The following is a 22,282-nucleotide window of genomic DNA, read 5'->3' on the forward strand; positions in this document are numbered from 1 at the left end:
ATCTTGTTCCTCCCCATTTCAATGGCATCGACGTCTCTAATTATTGGTGGGGCCTGCTTGCTTAAGCCCTCGATAATCATTTCGCTCGTGACCTTTATTATATTGGGAACCCGACATCAGCGGAGGATGCTTGATGTCCCTCGGTGCGCGCGCGCCTGACATATAAATTAACGAGATCGGTGGTCGATGATGATGCGCAATCCCGGGCATTATTTTAGAGCCGAAATCTCGATATGGTCCGGACAAATGAGATGATGGGGATGTGGAATCCGATTGGGAACTCCTGCTAAGGTTTTTTTAACGCAGTGGAAGCTGGGGATGGCGACATTGACATTGTGTTGCCGGAGGCGGAGATGATAATCAATTTTTGTATCTTGACTAATGCTTGGTGCTGGTGACAGGATTATCGATTTGTTTGACAAAGAATTTCGGGGGATGTCTCTCTCGTGCTCCTGTGCATGATTGGGGTTGCAAAGTGGACTTTGCTTTTTCCTCGTTGTTTCTAGAAGAGAGGGACTAATTCTTGTGGAGTCTTAAGAATATCATATGTCTTCTTTAGTCTAAAATTCTGAAAGATACTTTATTACATGTATTTGGCCACTTGACTAGGTCGCGTGACTCTAAGCGAGATCTGACATTGCCAGCGCACCGCCTTGCTTGGGGTTCTTTAGGGAACCTCAGTTATGCTGCAGGTTTAATTCCCCTTCGGTCCCGCATCGTTTGGATGTGCGCAAGCGACATGGTACATATGTCGCGTCCCGCATGACGTGCGTCCGTCCGAAGATTTCGGACCTCCCCTTTGGACGGGCCTGGAATCTTCAGTCCCACGTAGCTTGGGCGTGCACAAGTGGGCGTGATGCCTATGCCTGGTTTTCAATTTTGTGATTCAATTTGAAAAGGTTGAAAGTTTTGATTGCGTGTTAAATTTGAAAAAGCACCAAGTTTTGATTGTAACAATGTCAATTTCAATGATTGTAAGTGCAAGATAATTCCCCTCCAAATCCACCGCCAAATCTCACGAAAGACTCTACTCTTTACGTGACGAATATCCTATGGCATGGATTTTTCTTTTTGCTCCCTTTTTTTCTAAGAGTGTGATTAACTCACATGAAACCGGTATGATAATTTATCTTCTACTTTCTAAATTAGGTTCTCGACAAGTCGAGCACATCTCAAATACACCGGGAAAGTAAATATTGAGTCCATGAAAAGTGAATATACAAAAAGATATCGAAAAAGTGACGTTATTCGCCTAATTGTAGTATGTGAAACGGTTCTATGTTCTTACCTAAGAGGATGTTCCCGTTGTTAAATTATGTGGGAGTTTGACTATCCGGCTAAGAATGATATCGAGTTTGAATAAATAAAAATAAAGAAACTTTCAAAGATAGGCAAAATGATATTTTGGGAGGAGTGTGCAAATTTCTCCTCCTCCTCCTTTAATTAACAAAAGAAATGGTGGCGATCGCTTGGTCCACTCCTAACTAAGGAAGGTCAGTCCCAGGGTTGGTCGCTTCCCACCCTAGAATTGAGAATTCATCAAATGGGGTTGGTTCTTGATTTGTGGAACCGGAAACCAAACCCGTTCACCATAAAACTGAGAACCGGCAATATTACCATTATGCAAAAAATATAAATAAAAACAAAATAGACTCATAAGGAATCGACATATACTGTTCGATTAATACTTTCATTTTCAATTTTATTACATGGTTTATGCTATATATATATAAATGCCCCAGACCAATTTCATTGGTTTGGTCAATATGGTTTCTTCCCAGAAATCATGAACCGGACCAATTTTTCTCAATTCCTAAAATTTGGAATCGGGAACCGGGCCAATTTTGGTGGGAGCCACCCAGGTCGGGCTGGTCCCAGGTCCTGTACCTAAATCAAGTCCGGAACTGATGCAAACCTCTACTTCAAACAAAAAAGGAGAGGTCATAATGACTGATGGGTGGCTAATGGCTATTCTCTCTTCATCATTGCTCTCATTTATATAATCTCTTTCGACAAGCCCGTCATGAAACTCGAATCATACGACTTTAGAGTGCAGGGAGAGGGCGTGTGCGCGAGCGAAACTCGTGCACGTGATGCGGTGGGTGTCCCACATACGATCTTGAATTCGTCTCATTATTATTGCTATCATCATCATTATTATTATCATCACTTCCTTTCAATTCCCTCTCTTCTCTTTTTATTCCCATATTTCATTTCATGGTTCTCGTTGCTTTAATACCTAACATTGCCACTTTGAACATAACCCATGATTCCATCTTTTAGATTGCTTTCTATTGTTTGACCAATCGTGGCTACAAATAAAATTAACATATCTCTTGGGGGAAAAAAATGAGGATGGAGCATATTGCATCAGCTAGAAAAATAGATGGACCGAAAATAGATCAAAAGGATGTGTTTGTTTTGTGAAAAATATATAATTTGGAAAATAATTTTATAATAATTATCATTCGATCTCCAACAAAAATGAATGAACGGAAAATATTATCATTGTTTACAATAATATTTAGATATAAATAATTATCGATAACAAAAATATTTTTCATCAATTAATTATTTCAAACAATACAAGTGATTGTTTTCAAAAAATTATTTTTCAATTTCCTTTGAAAAACTCTAAACTAGTACACCCATCATAATTTTATCACAAACTAAACCAAAAACTGATGTATTTATAATAAATTTACCTTCTAATAATTTTTGTTAATAACATATGATAGTTAATGGATGTACTAGTTTTGGTTTTTTTTTTGTGATATTAATTTAATTTAATGAATATTAATGGAGGATAAATTTATCAAGAATATAATTTGTAACATGTTCATTAGTTTGGAGTTTTCCTAATAAAAAAAATTAGATTGGGGTAATTTTATCATTATTGTACTAATTTGAGGTTTTTGGGTAATGACAATCCTTAAAATTTTATTTATTCTTTAATTCTCGATCCATACCCTTTTTTTTTTGGGGGCAAGATATAGTTTACATTTGAAAATAAAACGAAAAGGGATGTGGAAAATGTTTCCATTGGTTGTCGACAGGACGGGAATGTCCGCATTGTCAAAATCACATCTTGTCCCGATTACAGTTGTCCTTCTCTTTTGGCTCTTTCTTTCTCTCTCTCTCTTCCTCCCTCCTCTCCTCCTCCTCCTCCTCTTCTTCATCTTCTTCTCAAAAATATATATATATATAAATATAAAAATTAAAAGACTCGTAATAATTTAAAATGTAGTCTCCAAAATGTAAAGCACGCCTAATTCTAAATGCTAAGGATTTTTTTTAGCAAAAAAAAAAAAAAAAAAAAATGCTAAGGATTTTTACGACCACGAAAATCAGAGTTCGTCCTAAATGTTAGTTACTCTTTACTACCTAGGAAAACTACAATTTCACACTATCAAGTTCTATTTTCTAGGACGTTTCCCCTACTCAAAAATAGCAATTTGATGATCAAAATAGCATGGCCAAAGCCAAATTTGGGTATCTTTATCTTTTCCCGTTGATTGAGAAATTGCCTAAATCTTCCTTTAATGGTGACCATTTATCAGCATAAATTTTTGGACAATGTGTTCATGTAAAATATAACAATTTTGTTAACACTTATTTTCTCACAATTGCCTTGCTAGCTTTGGTTAAGTCTTGTGCTTATTCGATTGATCAGTCGCAATCGCTTTTTGCCTTCATCAACAATGGATTATGAAGAACAATATCAATTCACTGTAGTCGAGTTATTAATCGATGTGGGAGATGCTTTACTTAAAGAAAAATTATCCAAAAAGTATTCATTTTTTTTGCTAATTCAATCATAAATATTTTAATTTTACCAATTAAGTCTTAAATGTATTCATTTTTTTTTTCAATTGAGTCCATTTAGCCAATTTTGGTCGAAAATTGCTGATGTAGACAATCGATACTACTGTGACACTTTTAAATATTATTTTAGTAAATATTTTTTTTTTGTGGTTTTTATTCTATTTTATTCTTTTTTTGTTTTGAATTTCTAGCTCCAAAAAAAGCAAAAAAAAAATGAAATATTCAAAATATCGTTAAAATATTATTAAAAAGTGTCATGTTAGCAATTTCCGATTAAAATTAGCCGAATAGACTCAACTGGCAAAAAGTGAAAATGTTTATAACTCAATTAGCAAAATTAAAAGATTTATTATTGAATTTGTAAAAACATAATGGATTTATGATTTTTTGGACAATTTTCCTCCTTACTTACACATAATTATAGAAAGAGAATTACCAGATGCTTCAGGTGTATTGGTCTAAATCAACTTACGTAGTGATATAGACTTCATTCATTGCATATGCAATAAAGATCGAGATGGATAGGAGGAAATGCATTTAGAGGCCTAATACTTGTTAAGCCTACGGATAGAGAGAGAGAGCGCATTTGAAAGGAAGTAATTTATGGAGTATTGGGATCCTCTAAATTTAAGGTTGAATGTACAACTTAAATTTGTCCTTTCAAATGGTTAATACATCAGCCCATCACCACTCCCGTTGTGCCATGGCAACCCTCATACGTTGTTCCCTTTGCTATAACATGATGTCATTGACCTCTATTTGTCATGGCTGGCCACCTTATTAGATTGTGTTTCTTTCCATCTCTCTAGGACAAATCTCAGACTCGAAGTTGATGAAGAGATAGAGCAACACAATGTGAGTGACCGGTGATGAGCAATCGACGGCAACATGGCATGACTAGATCATGATGAGCAGTAGAGGCTGAGGAGGAGGAGGAGGAGGAGGAGGAGAGAGAGAGAGAGAGAGAGAGAGAGAGAGAGAGAGGATTCTCACTATCGGTTGGAATTCAAGACGGCGGAAGACGACTTACCTGATTCCGATGCGCAAACAGCAAATAACCCCGGAATGAACGTTGAATTGCGAATAAATCACGAAAAACGGCCAAAACCTCACGGATGCACGCGACCTCGAACTCGTTCTTTGCTTTGGTTCGAATTCGAGTTTTCAGATTGTAATTCCGACCAATATACATAAAAAGCAGTGTAGAATACAATCTCTTGATCTCAATATCAAATGGTAAATGAGAAAACTCGATGAAAAATAATGCAGAAATCACGACCGTGCTCTGATACCAATGTTGGAATTCAAGACGGCGGAAGACGACTTACCTGATTCTGATGCGCAAACAACAAATAGCCTCGGAACGAACGTTGAATTGCGAATAAATCACGAACAACACTACCTCACGTTAGTGTGGATGCAATTACAAAGAAAACACCCGATTTCCACGGGGTAAATGCCGATTGTTCTTGCAAAAAGTGAAAATGGAATGCCTTCTTCTTCCTTGATGGAAATGGAGAGAAATTTGGTGCGTATGTTTTTGCCAACCAATCCAACGGTTGTGTTCGGGAGGCTTTTATACATCTCCCTTCGTACCCCTCCATTAGTGTCTTTCCATTGTAACGCATTAAGACGAAACGGTACATTCCAATCGCACCCCATCATGGACGTTTCAGCTAAAGTATAACACTATCAATGAGCACCGATTCGGGGTAGATTTTGAAACTGAATCAGACCACTACTGTGTGGTGGTTTGGTTCAGTTTATGTAGAAAATGGTCAAGTCCTAAGTGTGGACCATTAGTTATGTCAAAAAATAGTGTCTTTTGACAATTGCTAATTTCAATCCCTCAACCTTCTAATTAGATAATCATAAGTCTAGATTATTATTTGGAGCATTGCACCATGTCCTTGCTAGTGATCCATCCACTCTAGTGATTTGGCGTCACTTATTATGAATTTTCTTTTCATCTCCTAGCAAAACAAAGATAGTTTCATCAATACTCGACATTCAATGGCTGTGATTGACATGACTACTTTTCTTAAAGCGTCAAATACGAGAGAGAGAGAGAGAGAGAGAGAGAGAGAGAGAGAACCTTTGAGTGTATTGTACTATAATGTGTCATGGATCAATGAAACATGACTTGATCAATGCAAGTGACATCAAGGGAATCTAGTGAATAACATGCGTGTATATAGTACTCTAACTATAAACTTTGAGCTTATGTTTGTTTATAGCATTACCCTTGGAAGATATTGAACATAGTTTTGATATCTTGCTCATTGCTCACGTTTGAATTGTTTTCCGGAGGAAATCGAAATGACTAAAATGCGTTTACTTTTTAGAGGAATTTCCCCCCCAAAAAGCCTAATCCTAAACCCAACTCTGATGTCCTTTCTCCTCTCTCTATCCCCCTTTCCCTCCGCCATCCCGCTGCGCACCTCGCCCCTCGCCCCGCCATTGCATCTTGGTCGCCGCTTCATCCCTACCTCCATTTGAAGTCTCCAATGCCCATGGTGGTTGAGGTTTTCTCAATGTTGGCGTCCTTTGGGTGTTGCTAATGGTGAAAGGGATAATATTTGTTCTAATATTATGTTTGAAAGTTCAAAATCGAAATTTTAATTTGATAGGTGAAGGGAGACCACATAAATATGATGTATATGTATGACCCGTTAAGCAAACGATATGGGACCATATTTTGACAAAATTGCTGGAGTTGAGTGTCCCTTCAGCTATAATTTCGAAATTTAGTATTGACTTTAAATTTAAGTTTTCCTAAGCTTGCCTGTCTACACTTTAGGCCTAATTAAGTCAAAATTCGTTACCAAACGCATGACCAAGTCTATAGAGCTAGATAGCTCTTGCTCAAGACATAGGGAACTATTCATATTTTCCCCTCTCCACTATGTTTTCTCAGCCTTTATGTTTCCATCAAGAATGCCCCTTTTGGCATAATGTGATGTAAGATGTCGAAAAGGAGAAAAGGATGCTGGCAAGAGGACTAATGAATCTGGCTTAACCATCTTTCTTCCTAATTAAATATGTTCCATAAAAAAACATCTCTCTCTTTCTCTTTCTCTCTCTCAATGAAAGTAGTCTTATCATATGAATTGAACTAACTCTAATTGCACTTACCATTATAATATAAGTAGCTATTAGCCGGCTAGTTTGTGCAGTTCTTTGCATCTTTGTTCTCTCTTAATTTCTCCGGCCCATGAATGAAATGAAAAGCAATTAATTGGTGTCTTCTGTCTCAACTAGGGGTGAGTAGTTCTAGGCTCTGTACATGTTTCGTATGTAACTTAAAACCTACCGATTAGAACGAGTTCATTTTTTGGACTTTGAAACCTATCATGCATACTCTGAACTTGAAATCTATCTTGTCATGGGTTCTAAGGTCGGTTACATGATCTATTCAGGTTTCACCTATATTATTATTTGAACGATTGCATTGAATTGAAATCTTTAATGACCACCAGTTGTCGCTACAATTCACTAACCATAAAAACACATGGAAATATAAACATTAATAAAGTAAAAATCTTAGTCATAAAATTGAAACTCAGATTAGTGCTTTCTAATTATACATTCATAATCGAACATTATGAAATATTGTAAGATGCATGAATACATGAATTAAGGAAAACATTAAAACTTATTCCAGATTTTAGGTTATAAGTTATAAGTTCCTCCAACTAAGAACCTAAAACCTACTCATCAAAATAGGTTCTTCATTTTTTGGAACTTGAAACCTACCCACCGGTCTGGCTTTCAAATTCTAAATTCTACCCTATAATCATGCTTACCTCTAGTAGCAACTTAGAGTGGTCTCTCTCTAGCCATTTCTTTGCTAGTTTTTACTTGTTCTCTTTTAATACCATTTTTTTTACCAACCCCAAATAATTAGCAATCTAGATACAAGTTTAGTAAAATCAAAGTAAAAAATTGATGAAGACAAATCATTTCCTTTTCCTTTTTGTTTTTGTTTTTTGTTTTTTGTTTTTTTGTTTGTTTTTGTTTTTTGTTATTTTTTTATTATTTATTTATTTATTTATTTTTTGTGTGGAAGTTTAACATAAGAAAGTTTGTGAAACTCGAACACGCATTTTGTTTGAATTACAATGGCCTTTGTGAATAGGGCTAACATTGGTTGCCTCGGTTCCTTTTTCACTGGCGCATTGCGTTGATGGCACTCTTCATGTACGGAGCCTCACAAGCGTTTCGCCTTCATGTGTGCGGAGTCTTTCTACATGTGTTTACACATTCATCCATGCTTCACCACGTATGCTCATGCACACGCCTTTGAATTCAAAAGGGGAATATTTTCATGTTTTGAAGAGTGATTCTCGTGACGGATTCTTTTCATATATTCATTTATGAGAATTTCAGTAATTTTCTTGATGCCAAACCCTGAAATGTGTTTTGTCTTCATTCTTCATTCTCATCCATATCAAATAAATAGTGAGAACTGACCAGGGACGTCACAATAAATATCAAACTTTTAAGAGATGCCCCTTGCAAAACATTATATTTTGAAATGCAATGCCACAAATTCTCCGGGACATTGCATATGATGCTCTAAATGCATGGAGTCTAACAAGTGCTACATCTCTACGTGTATGAAATCATTCTATAGGTATTTACCCATGTAGGTATGTTCTGCCATGTACGCTTATGCACTGGCCTTTGAATTCAAGAGGGGAATCTTTTCATCTTTCAAAGAGCGATTCATGTGACGGATCCTTTTCATATGCTCATTTATGTGAATTTTGATCATTTAATTAATTTTCTCGATGCCAAACCTGGCAAGGTTGTTTCATCCTCATCGTTGGCAAGAAGATAAGGAAAACCGAAATCAATGAGAACAAGAAGGACCTCAAAATAAATATCAAACTTTAAGGAATGCCTCCTGCAAGACATTGTACTTAGAAAACAAACAGCATAAATTCTCCTCGTACTCTCTCTCTCTCTCTCTCTCACCTCCCCAGTACCTCCTCAGTCTTACCTACCAAAAGAGGAAAAACATTCACTCACATACCCACACGCACACTCCCAGAAACTACAGACATCCTCGCTCTTCGCTCATAGTGAGCCCCGGTCCAATGTAGATTCTGAAACTGAATCGAACTGGTACTTTGAGGCGATTTATTTTGGTTTATGCCGGTAAAGGTTCGGTCCTAAGTGTGGACTGTTAGAATTGTCAAAAAATATTGCCTTTCGGCACGTGAATCCCAATCCCTCAATTTTTTAACTAGATAATCATAAGTCTAGATTGTTATTTTGAACACTGCACCATGTTCCCGCAAGTGATCCATCCACTCCAATTATTTGGCATAACTTGTTATGAATTTTCTTTTCACCTCTTAGCAAAACGAAGATGTTTTCCATCAATACTTGACAATCAATAGTTGTGATTGACGTAAGTAAGTCTCTTAAAGTGTCCGGAGAGAGAGAGAGAGCATACCTTCAAGCATATCGTACTATAACGTGTCGTGGATCGATGCAAGTGACGTCAAGGGAAGGTAGTGAACAACGTGCACACATATAGTTCTCTAAACATGAACTTTGAGCTTTTGTTCGTTTATAGCATTAGCCTAGGAAGATATTGCACGTAGTGTTTGGAAGATATTCCACATAGTGTCGATACTTGCTCATTGCTCGCGTTTAAATTGTTTTCCAGAGGAAATCGTCTTGGTTTTGTCTCTTTGGCCGTTTCATCCATCTTTGAAATGTTCATATGACATTTCTCTCTTCGTTTTCATAAACCCACAGGATAGAAATGACATGAGCTAGCTGGTAACAAAATCCTGCGATGTAAGTTGTATGACTATGCGCCAAGTCGATTTCTAGCCTAATCCTAAACCTAGCTCCAACGTCCTATCTACTATTTCTCTCTCTCCTCTGCCATCCCAGTGCTTGCCTCACCCCTCTCCCCGCCCCCATGGTGGTTGAGGTTATCTCAGTGGCGAAACAATGTTGACGTCCCTGCCGGGGTGCTGTTAATGATGAAGTAAATTTGGTATGCTTCATGAAATTTGACTAATGAGAAGTAGATGCATATTTACAAAAGGGGATAACACTGATTGTGATAATATAGTAAAAAGTCTAACTCGAGTCAAGTGTCCCATTAATAGGTGGAATGAGATTACATGAATATAATGTTTATATAACACCCATTAATTAAGCAATGTGAAATGATATTTTAATAGAATTACTAGAGTCAAGTGTCCCTTCAGTAATAATTTTGAAATTTGAAACTGACCTTTTAAATTTATATGTTTTCCTTTGCCTAAGCCTAGATAAGTGTAAACTTGTCAACGAATGCATGATCAAGCCTATAGAGCTAGATAGCTCTTGCCCAAGACATAGAAAACAATTCCCATTTTCCCCTCTCCACTCTGTTTTCTGAACCTTTATGTTTCCATCAAGAATGTCCTTTTTGGCATAATGTGATGTAAGACGTCAAAAAGGTGTAAATGACGCCGGCGAGAGGACAATGAATCTGGTTTAACCATCTCTCTTTTTAATTAATTATGTTCCATAAAAAAAAAAACATTATTCTCTCTCTCTCTCTCTCTCTCTCTCTCTCTCTCTATATATATATATATATATATGAAAGTGGTTCTCAACTTTTGTCTTATCATGCGAATTGAGCTAACTCTAATTGCACTTACCATTATAATATAAGTAGCTTTTAGCCTGCCAGTTTATGCAGTTCGCTGCATCTTTGTTCTCTCTTAATTTCTGCAGCCCAAGAACGAAACGAAAAGCAATCAATTGGTGTCTTCTGTCTCAACTTAGAGTGGTCTTTCTCTAGCCATTTCTTTACTAATTTTAACTTGTTCTCTTTTAGTACCAAACTTTTTATTTACCAATCTCGAATAATTAGCAATCTAGATACAAGTCTAATATAAAATCAAAGTAGAAAATTGATAAAGAAATATCATTTCCCTTTTCTCTTTTGGGGAGGGGAGGGGGGTTGAATGTAATAAAGTTAGTGAAATTTGAACATACATTTTGTTTGAATTACAACGACCTTTGCGAATAGGGCTAACACTTGGCCATCCAGTTCCTTTTTCTCGGCACATTGCAATGATGACGCTCTCCATGGATGGAGCCTCACAAGCGTTACCCTTCTATGTGTATGGAGTCTTTCTCTAGATGTTTACGCATTCATCTATGTTTCGCCACATATGTTCGTGCACATGCCTTCGAATTCAAAAGGGGAATCATTTCATGTTTTGAAGAGTCATTCTTGTGATGGATCCTTTTCATATTTTCATTTATAGGAATTTCAATAATTTTCTTGATGCCAACTTGAGATGTGTTTTGTCTTCATTCTTCATCCTCATCCATGGCAAATAAAAAGTGAGAATTGACCAGGAATGTCACAATAATTGTCAAAGTTTCAATAGATGCCCCTTGCGAAATATTGTATTTTGAAAAGCAATGCCACACATGCTTTGGGGCATTGCATTCATGAGGCTCTCATGCGTGAAGTCTCGCAAGCGTTACATCTCTACATCTACGAAATCTTTCTACAGGTGGTTACCCATGCAGGTGTGTTCCACCACGTATGCTTACACACTCGCCTTTAAATTCAAGAGGGGAATCCTTTCATCTGTCAAAGAGTGATTCTTGTGATGAATACTTTTCATATCTTCATTTATGCAAATTTCAATAGTTTTCTCGATGCCAAGCCCTCCAAGGGTGTTTCATCCTCATCCTTGGCAAGAAGACAAGGAAAACCGAAATTAATGAGAACACCAGGAACCTCAGAATAAATATCAAACTTTTAAGGGATGCCCCTGCGAAACGTTGTAATTAGAAAGCAAATAGCATAAATTCTCCTCGTACTCTGGCTCGCCCATTTCCCCTAGTCTCTCACCTCCCGACTCAAAGAGCAGAAGAGAAAGTCATCTACCCAAAGAAGAAAAACATTCACTCACATATCCACACACGCACACTCCCAGAAACAACATACATCCTCGCTCTTCGCTCACAGTGAGCACCGGTCCAGGTAGATTCTGAAACTGAATCGGACCGGTACTCTTCAGCAGTTGGGTTTGGTTTCTGGGGGGAAACGGTTCGGTCCTAAGTCTGGACTGTTAAAATTGTAAAAAAATTACCCTTTGACATATGCTGATCCCAATCCTTCAATTTTTTAATTAGATAATCATAAATCTGGATTTTTAATCCAAGCACCGCACTATATCCTCACAAGTAAATCATCCACTCCAATCATTTGGTGTCACTTATTATGAATTTTCTTTTCATCTCCTTGTAAAACGAAGATATTGTTATCAATACTTGATATTAAATGATTGTGATTGACGTGACTAAATCTCTCAAGGAGTTTGGCACAAGAAAGAGAGCGTACCATCGAGCGTATCGTACTATAACAAGTCGTGGATCAAGGCAAGCTAGTGAGCAACATGCACACATAAAATACTTTAAATATAAAGTCTGAGTTAGTTGTTTGTTTATAGCATATAACACCCTTGAAAGATTTGGAACATAATAGTTGATACCTTGCTTATTGCTCACGTTTAAATTGTCTTCCGGAGGAAAGCGACTTTATTTCGTCTCTTTGGCCGTTTCATCCATCTTTGAAATGTTCACATGACGCATCTACCTTCGTTTTCATAAAACTCACAGGCAAGAAATGACGCTAGCTAGCCAATAACATAATCCTGAGATATAAGTTGTATGACCATGCGCCATTGTTCACTTTATACAGTTTCTTCAGGGATGTGGATCCTCTACAATCAGTGCAGTTGCCGATAAAATGGCTATAATGCGTTTTACTTTCACAAGAATTTCCCCCCCAAAAAGCCTAATCCTAAACCTAACTCTAATGTCCCATCTCCTCTCTCCCCCTCTTTCCCCTCCCCCATCCCTATGCTCGCCTCGCCCCTCCCCACCTCCATTTGAAGTCACCGATGGCCATGGTGGTGGAGGTTTTCTCAATGGTAAAACAATGTTGGCGTCCTCAGCCGGGGTGTTGTTAATGGTGAAGCAAATTTGGTATGTTTCATGGAATTTAACTAATGAGGGGTTAATGCACAATTGTGAAAGGAATATCACTAAATCTAATACCATGTTAGAAAGTTCAATTTGTAAGTTTAAATTGATAGGTGAAGGAAAACTAATAAAGTGCATGTAAGACTCTTTAACAATAATTTTAAATTTTAGGACCGACCTTTTAAATTTTAAAGTTTTCACAAGCTCGCCTGTCTACACTTCGGGCCTAAATAAGTCTAAACTCATTACCAAATGCATGATCAAGTCTATAGAGCTAGGTAGCTCTTGCCCAAGACATAGACAACTATTCATATTTTCCCCTCTCCACTATATGTTTTCTCAGCCTTTATGTTTCGTCAAGGATGTCCTTTTTGGCATAATGTGATGTAAGATGTCAAAAAGGAGAAAATGATGCTGCCAAGAGGACAATGAATCTGGTTTAACCATCTCTCTTCCTAATTAATTATGTTCCATAAAGAAACATTATTTTAATCCCCTCTCTCTCTCTCTCTCTCTCTCTCAATGAAAGTAATACTTAACTTTTGTCTTATCATCCTAATTGAATTCAGTATAATTACAATTACCAATATAATGCAAGTAGCTATTAGCCGGCTAGTTTTTAAAGTTCGCTGCATCTTTGTTTTCTCTTAAATTCTCCAGCCCAAATATGAAACGAAAAGCAATCAATTGGTGTCATTCAACTTAGAGTGGTCTCTCTCTAGCCATTTCTCGTTTCCGTTTCCGACAAGTTTTTACTTGTTTTCTTTTAGTACCAAACTTTTTATTTACCTACCTCGAATGATTAGCAATCCAGAAAACATCTAATATACAATCGAAGTAAACTAATTGATGAAAGACAATTCATTTCCCTTTTCTTTGGAAGTCAAATGTAAGTAAGATTGTGAAACTTGAACATATATTTTGTTTGAAGTCTAACGGCCTTTGTGAATAGAGCTAACACTTGGCCGCCCTGATACCTTTTTCTCAGCGCATTGCGTTAATATAACTCTCCATGCACGGAGCCTCACAAGCGTTACGTCTCTACGTGTATGGAGTCTCTCTACAAGTGTTTACACATGCATGTATGTTTCACCGTATGTACACTCATGCAAGTGCTTTCGAATTCAAAAAGGGAATCTTTTTATATTTTGAAGAGTGATTCTCGTGACTAATCATTTTCATACCTTCATTTATGGGAATTACCACAATTTCCTCGGTGCCAAACCCTAAAGTGTGTTTGTCTTTGCTCTTCATCTTCATTCTTGGCAAACGAATAGCGAGATTGACCATGGACGTCACAATAAATACCAACTTTTAAGAGATGCCCCTTGCAAAAGATTGTATTTTGAAAAGCAATGCCATAGATATTTTGGGAATCATGATGCTCTACATGCACAGAGTCCCACAAGCGTTACGTCTCTATATGTACGGATATTTCTACAAGTGTTTCACCCATGCGGGTCTGTTCTGCCACATACGCTTATGCACTCACCAACGAATTCAAAGAAGGGACAATCTATTCATCTTTCGAAGAGCGATTCTTTTGACGGACCCTTTTTCACATCTTCATTGACACAAATTCCGATCATCTAATTAGTTTTCTCAATGCCAAACCCGGCAGGGGTGTTTTCCATCCTCACCCTTGGCAAGAAGACGGGGAAAATCAAAATTAAAGAGAACACCAGGGACCTCAAAATAAATCCCCAACTCTCAAGGGGTGGCCACCTGCAAAACATCGTATTTAGAAAGCAAGTTAGCATAAATTCTCCTCGTACTCTCTGTCCGTCTCTCTCTCTCTCTCTCTATCTGTGTCTGTCTGTAAGTCTCTCATTTTCCCATAATCTCTCACACCTCCTCAGTCAAAGAGCAGAAGGGAAAATTTATCCACCAAAAGAGGAAAAACATTCACTCTCGCATGCCAAACGCACGCACAGTGGCACACCCCCAGAAGCAAAACACACAACATCCTCCCCCGCTCCTCGCTGCTCAGGGAACGAGGGTCTTTCCCCCGAAAAAGACGAAAGTCGCATCGAGGAGAGAGAAAAACTGGGCAGGGACTGGGACACAAGAGAGACCCAATAACATCGAACACAACACCTGTGAACTACCTTTTGCTTTTTAATGCTCTCTCTCTCTCTCTCTCTCTTCCCTTGAAAAAAGAAGTGCCTTGATTCTCTCTCTCTCTCTCTCTCTCTCTCTCTCTCTTTACCTCTCTTGGTTTGTCTTTCCTTGGGAAAAACCTTGCCCTTCTCCCTGTTCTCGCCCTTCCCCTCTCGTGATATGGAGCTGTAAATGGCCGTATCGGTGAAAATGGCACAGACCAACAAACCCCACATTGCCGGCAACGGCGGCGGCAACGGCGGCGGCGAGACCCCGCTGCAGCAGCAGGAGGTGAAGCCCATGTTCCATGACTTCCTCGGCATGAAGAAGCCCGACTCCCCGGCCGCCGGCGGCGGCGGAGTACGTGGCGGGGGGACGCCCGCCTGTCGGAGGTGGCGTCGCCGGCCGCCTCCTTGTCCGTCGGGGCCTCCTCCGGCGGCGGGCGGGGCCTGTCTCCACCACCTCTGATCTGGGTTCCGGTGAGTTTCTTAGTGTTTTGCTCAAAATTGATTTTTTTTTTTTATGGTTTTCTTTTCTTGGGGGATTGTGTTGGGTTTTGTTTGATTTGGCATTTGGTGATGAAGATTAGAACTTCGGTTTTGCTGTCTTGTTCAACGGATACTTTATTTGCTTTCGGTTTTTTTTTTCTCCCTTTCCTTTTCAAGGCATATTGTTTTCTCTGGTGTGATGAGTGTTGGTGTGAATTTCTTCTTCTTCTTCTTCTTCTTCTTTTCCCTCATTCCCTTTCCGTTTTCTTTTTTCCTTTCTCTTAGGCTTTGCTGGGTGATTTTCATTTGTAGATATAGACATGATGCTCCTTTTTTCAACTTCCCTTTATCTAATGCTACCAAGCGTGGATGCGCCATCATATAGCTTTTAGTTTCTTGGTGCATGTCTACTTGGTCTTTAGCTACATGCTAATTGGGGGAGTTCACATTTGGATGGTGACTCATTCTCTCTCTCCCTCGCTCTCTGAGTGGAGTGGTTGCACTATCTGGGTTGTGGAGTAGTTTGGAGGGAGTTCATTAATGGTTTTGGTAGCCTTTTCTGGGTTATTTTTTCTTCAAAAAAGGAAAATTTCTAAGACTTTGATTGACCACCTTTTCTTTTCACAGGAGTATGCTTGATTTGCATATACTTTTACTCACTAGTAGGCTCACTCAATCTGTAGGACTTTTTCCCTCTTGAAACTCTTATACTTGCTCACAATCACCTATAGATATAAATGGATGTACTCTTTTTTTTTTTTTTCCTGCTTTTGGCTGTTGAATCAAGAGACCTTTGAAATAGCTGCAATATCATTTACCTTCTGCGGCCTAAAGGCAAGTTTTGATCAGTTTCTCATCAATTATGATAGAAAGACAGGTTAGTAATCATTTTGAGGGCGTTCCTTACTATGGTCCAAGGAGTGATGCCGAAATAAGTCGCAGATTAGCAGGGAGTAAGCGAAGTACGTCAGACTCTGCCTTTGTTGGCTCAACTAGAGAAGCAATGACTCAGCTAGGACCTGATTCGAATGAGAACTTTCATTTAATGAAGGTTTGATTCTTCTTATGTTAGTGTTTTCCTTTGAGTAGAGGATTGATGTGAAACTAACTAATTATAAGCAGGGTGAAGAAATTAGAGTTTGAGTTTCTACTTCATTGTATTCTCTGATGCATCTTTTCACGCTACATTTCCAGATTCTTCGAAATGGGGCAGGAGGAGAGAGACCTAGAAGGTCAAATGAAGAGGATGTTTTTCTGGGTGTGCAGCCACTGAGGCAATCTTCTGGCTCACTTATATTGCACCCGGGTTCTAGCAGTAGAAATGAGGCGACCGTTTCCAAATGGGAGCGGCCCATGTCCATGAATATGGGCCCTGCTGTTCAGTTTCCTCCCCGAGGAGGTCAATACGTTCCTTTTGTTCATAATGCGCCTCCGAACAGATTAAGGGAAGTCCACCCGAGCCCTCCAGTTCTCTCGCAATCAGCTGCTGATGAAGGGTCTAGAACTGGGATCAAAGGCCCTGGAATTTTGAGCTCAATGAATGCTGGTACCAGCTCCGAGAAGAACTTGTCTGTGATGCTTCCTAGTGGCAACAGGGCAAAGACTGCAGCGCTAATGACAGAGCCAGAGTCTTTCAACCCCCCGAGGTGAATCACATGTCTTGTGCAGATGTTAATTCTTTCAATTAAATATGTTCAAAGTCCAATGTTTCTTGATCCTTTTGGTGCTTCTTTCGGCAGTCGACCTGGATTGACATCAGAAAGTCGGCAAATGACTATATTCTATTGTGGCCAAGCTCATGTTTTTGATGATGTCCACCCAAACAAGGTATCACTAACTGTCATGTTGTTATATATCCCTTTGACTAATATGGCTTGCTTGGTGTAACATTGGATATCATGACGTGAAGAATATGTTACCTATTCTAGTTCGCAATGCTGACGCTTCGTAACATTTGCAAAATTGAGCAAATGGGATGATTCTATGTCATGTTCTTGTTAAGATTTTTTTAACTCTACTGTCTCTTGTGCCTGTCCTTCAACTCTTTTCCAAGTTACAGTAGGGGATCAGGAAAGCTTTCTGATGCTGGAATCTTCTGCTTTCAATGTATGAGCTAGTCATTTAGCACTTAGCAGGCCTTATACTGATAACTAGGGATCTCGAGCTTCTTGTGCACTTAGTTGGCACTCAGATGAGATCCACACATTCCCCACACAATCTTTTGGCCATGGAAAACATGTTTTCTCCTACGGGACGATAAACAATCAAGACCATATTTTGAGGCATCCCATATGTCCAGTTTCAGGATTTGTGAGATACAGCAAGTTGAATTGAATATTGCAGCTAAATAAACACAGGGATTTCCCACAACTTAATAATCTAAGGGGACAATTCATTGCAGTTTTCTAGGTGTCGAGGCACTGCCATCTGAGTTTTCTTGCTTGTATGTTCAGTACTAGCTTTCTAGACGACAATGATGAAATCCCTCTTGCAATCTTTTGGTTGTTGGAGATGGGAAGAAAAGAAGAGGGCAGCTGCTTTGTGATTGTCACTGTCATCACTGTCTTTTCTGTAAGAAAATTGGATTGCTTAATACAATTGATTGCCAAGCCTCATCACTGTATGGTGTAGATAAAGTCATTTTGCATCCATGCTGTGTGCCTTCCATGGTATATAGGTTATGGATAATGTTGCTGATATTAAACGAAATCTAGTTTCTTTGTGGTCCTTATTTCCACTCTTTAGGAGGAACTGTTAGACTACCCTTAGGTGCTAGTGTTACCATTGCTTCCCTTTAAGCTGGGATAAGATTAACAAATCACCTACAATCTGTTCATATTAATTTCTATCAAGGTAAGGTATTCTTCTTGAGAGGGAGAATGCCAAAAACGAAAGTTTCATTATCATGGATAAATTAAAGTCATGACTGACTTGAGAGGAGCATGTTTTGGGGTAGTGAACATGTTCTATTTGAAGCAAGAATGGTAACTATGGCTTTTGTTTCAGTAAATTGTTTGGGAGAAAGCTAAATGAGAATAACTGTTCTTTCTCTGATAAAATTGTAATAATTACACCCCCTGAATTTCTGAAGTAGAGACAGGCTCCTCTTAGTTTTAACGGATGTATGATATTCTCTCTCTCTCTCTCTCAAAAACAACATCGTCAATTACTTTCTGTTTTAATTGTTGCCAAGAAATGACCTATTTTATGGCACAGTGATGGTTTTATCATGAATATGCTTGTCCAGGTGAGGCAGGAAAATTGACAGGATGCAGATCATACTAGTTGTTGTACTTTGACTAAAAAAGAGCAGTGTTAGCTGATATTTGAACTTAACAAAACTTTACATGTCTTTTTCTTTCAATTAAGGGGGATATGTTGTTGAAAAGTCACAGACTTCAAAATTTTCACCAGTAGAACTGCTATGTCTGTTGTCTTTCAACATTGATCTCTTATCTGTGGGTAAAATCATCTCTTTGTTTCTAAAACATAGATGTTCTGAGAACTCTGCCCAGAACTTGAGCAACCATTTGATAATGCAGCTGGATGTTGGAAAATCACTGTTTTGAGTCTGGGTATGCAGTATCTTGGATGATGATTTGCTAGATATACTTCCTCATCTCTTAAATCCTGGATAATTGATCTATCTGGGACTTCATCTTATGGGAGTGAATTTTCCCGTCATATGTGTGCTTTATTTTGTCTATTTTTGTGATAAAAATTGATACTTTAGGACCAGTTGATTTTCTCTGCTAATTTAGTGGAGACGCCTTCCAGGCTTCGTACTGTGATACTTTTAGGGCAGCCATAACCTGTTGCCTTTGAGTGGTTTGTTTCATCCCAAAAAGAGTAAGCAGAATCAAGGCTATGGTTTTTTTCTAAGGGAGTGACCCGGGTTGCATTTCTTAGGTATTTGTTGCAAAATCATTGCTTGGGATCAACTTATTCACTCGAAAGTGTGAGTAACTTGTGTCATGCCTCTGTATGTCCCTTTTGCAGTTGTTTATGAATGTTGGCAAATGCTAGTATTTTGAAAGACAAGTTCCTTCCTCTGTACTTTCTCTTTTGAAGTTTAGTAATTCTCTATCATGGCCCAGTACAATCCAAGCAATATTGAGAGTTCCAAAGTTAGAGAGAAATTAGCTATGAGTTTACGGCAGAGATACAGCTGTAGTAAATAGTTTTCTTGGACGATATGAACGTGTTTGTTGTTGAGGATTCTCATGTTTAATTTCCAATGGCTTGGAAAACTTACTGTCAACACTTCATGGTGATTCCTAATAGCGTCCGTTTCTCTGCGGGGATGATTAACAATGGGAATCTCCATGATTTGCACTGTCCACTTTGCAGGCAGATGTCATAATGGCTTTGGCCGGATCAAATGGAGGATCGTGGTCAACAACATACTCACCAAAATCCGGCACAAGGCCAACTAATGAAAGCAATGTTCTCACCGGAGAAAATAAAGCAAGTGTGGCAATTTCACGTGACTTTCACGGGAAGTTGCCTGCCACTGGTGACTCTAGTCACGGCATTGGATCAGGCAATCGGATCTCAAACCCTTCAGGTGATTCTTTTAAGAATCTCATGTAGCTTCTATTTTTGGCTGTTGATCGCATGTGTTCCCTGAGCACAATAAGTAGGCATGCCTGGACTAGAGCTCTCGAAAAGAAGATTGTTAACTATCTGCCTAAGCAATTAGTGGTTGCTGCCTCCTTAATTTGCAGGTGGCCCCAGAGGACACCTTATAGTGAAGGACACGAGAAAACAGCTTCCAGTGGCAGAACGCATCGCTGAAGAGAAAGTCGATCCGTGATGTAAAGTTTTTGTCTGGTAAATCGAATTTTAAGTAGAAAGTTCTGTTAACTGGAGTTTTAGTGACGAGCCCCTCTATTGTTCTCCAATCTTTTGTGGCTTCATTGATTTCCTATTTGTCCTTCCCCATATTCTTCTTTTGGATTGTCAATGAGGAATCTGTTGATCTGTGGAAAGAAACTGAAGGAAATCTTTGCTTGTAGAGACCCAGTTAAAATCCTTGCACTGAAATTTGCTTCATTTTCAGTAAATGAACAAGGGGGAAAAATGAGGAATGCTTTTGATGTCCTTATCACGAGTTTAATGCATATCATGAGCTTGAGAAATGAAAGTGAATTAATTGAACGTCTGGCCCTTGCGGATAGTCAGTCTTGCCAAGGCATGCACTCCTGTTACCGAACTCCAGCGCCTAATTACATTCAATTGGTTATTTCAAATTCAAGCTGCTGTGACCCTCTCTCTCTCTCTCTCTCTCTCTGGGATTATTTATGGGTGCAGTGCTCACTTTTGTGTTATGTGCGAACCCTACCACTAGTGCATCTGCAAAAACCTGGAAGTTCGTGCTCAGCCCAGCAGATAGTCGTTGAAATCTAGCTTTTAGGTGGGCTCGTCTGAAGTGTGGATGGTGTTGAAATCTAGCTTTTAGGTGGGCTCGTCTTAAGTGTGGATGGTATCAATTTATTCTTCATCTTGCTTGGATATGATTGGACTGTGACAGGCTAGGAACGTCTGATTCCTGACTAGGACTAACGTCTCGCCATGTGTCGCGCTTGTGCGTGCTTTGGAGGAGCTACCACGTCCGAAAGAAACCAACAATTTTCAACTGCGAATAGACTGAATTCGAAGCTCTACTCGAAAATCTCAACTGGTAATACCTCCAGAATCAATCAGAAACGCGAAGCACCGCGCATGGTACCATTCAATAAATACCGCTATCTTTTCCATAGCATATCCATTTGATCAATGCACTATCATGGTGAGACTTACTTGTATTTTCGAGAGGTTCTAATTAATCCCCACACACAGCGACGACACATTTCACGACCCCCTAGTCGCGGCTTTCACATGCACATGTGCAATGCACTGGTGGCGACACTGCATTAGCCGTAATCATCTCCAGTTTTTCTTCAAATTGGATGCTGGACATTCTAATACCGGATGACTTGTTATTTTTTGAGAGAAAGTCTTGAGTGTTGAGTTGGGCCGTCGATCTCTCCTTTTCCTTATTGGACCTTATCCAATGGCATCAGATGTGCCCTAAACAAGCGTTTTCTCTTCTATGCTAACTTGCTTTATCATTCGAATTTGAATGAGTGATGGAAATTCTTTTATAAGAAATTTTTGCAAATTCAATCTATCAACACTAAGCATATAATATATTGCTTACTCTTACAAAAAAAAAACACTAAGCATATAAGAACTACTATGATTCAATCTTTCCACCCCAGCCATGTCTCTTTCAAGATATTTGTCAATATACATTAGGCTTGGTTTTATAAGAACTACTATTATTCATTGCACTCGGTTTTATGAGGATTTCGTTTTATCAAAAGTTCCTTATTTTTTTTTTCCAATGGGGATATTTTATCTTATTTTGTGTGCATTTTTCACAATAACTGCAATCTACCATGCAAATTTCAATTTAAAGATTTTATGATATGTAGATTTTTCATGATATATAATTAATAGTAAGAGAATTGACCATTTCTTTTATTAAGCGCTTTCAAGTTCAAACTATTTTCACATACAATTATATACATCCCGTTTACGCCAAAAATTAACTTTATATTGGTGGCTATTTTGGAGTTATACGTGATATCTTCTTTTTTGGAGCACTTTACTTTGGATAATTCTTCTTTGGTATAGCCCTTGACTCTTTAATTGGCCTACTTTGAGAGATAAGTACCTCCAAATTTCTCTGGGGCTATAACATAACCATATTGTCAACAAAATGAAATTGAAATACCATAAATTAAATGCATGAGTCTTATAAATCTTACTTTTAAAATAGTCATTCCAGTATGTTTGTC

At 38.5% G+C, this 22,282-nt stretch overlaps 1 protein-coding gene across 1 annotated transcript; it reads left to right on the plus strand.

Annotated features, from left to right (window-relative positions):
- Positions 1-15,274: 15,274 nt before the first annotated feature.
- LOC104437077 (protein TIFY 8) lies at positions 15,275-20,541 on the plus strand (the record flags this gene model as incomplete). Its single annotated transcript, XM_010049958.3, has 6 exons — positions 15,275-15,428; positions 16,307-16,488; positions 16,632-17,083; positions 17,177-17,264; positions 19,788-20,004; positions 20,165-20,541. Coding segments are annotated over 6 exons (1,182 nt in total), but the record flags the coding sequence as incomplete, so codon positions are not given.
- Between the last annotated feature and the right edge of the window lie 1,741 nt (positions 20,542-22,282).

This window comes from Eucalyptus grandis, chromosome 3, assembly GCF_016545825.1.
Source record: "Eucalyptus grandis isolate ANBG69807.140 chromosome 3, ASM1654582v1, whole genome shotgun sequence".
NCBI classification, from domain to species: domain Eukaryota; kingdom Viridiplantae; phylum Streptophyta; class Magnoliopsida; order Myrtales; family Myrtaceae; genus Eucalyptus; species Eucalyptus grandis.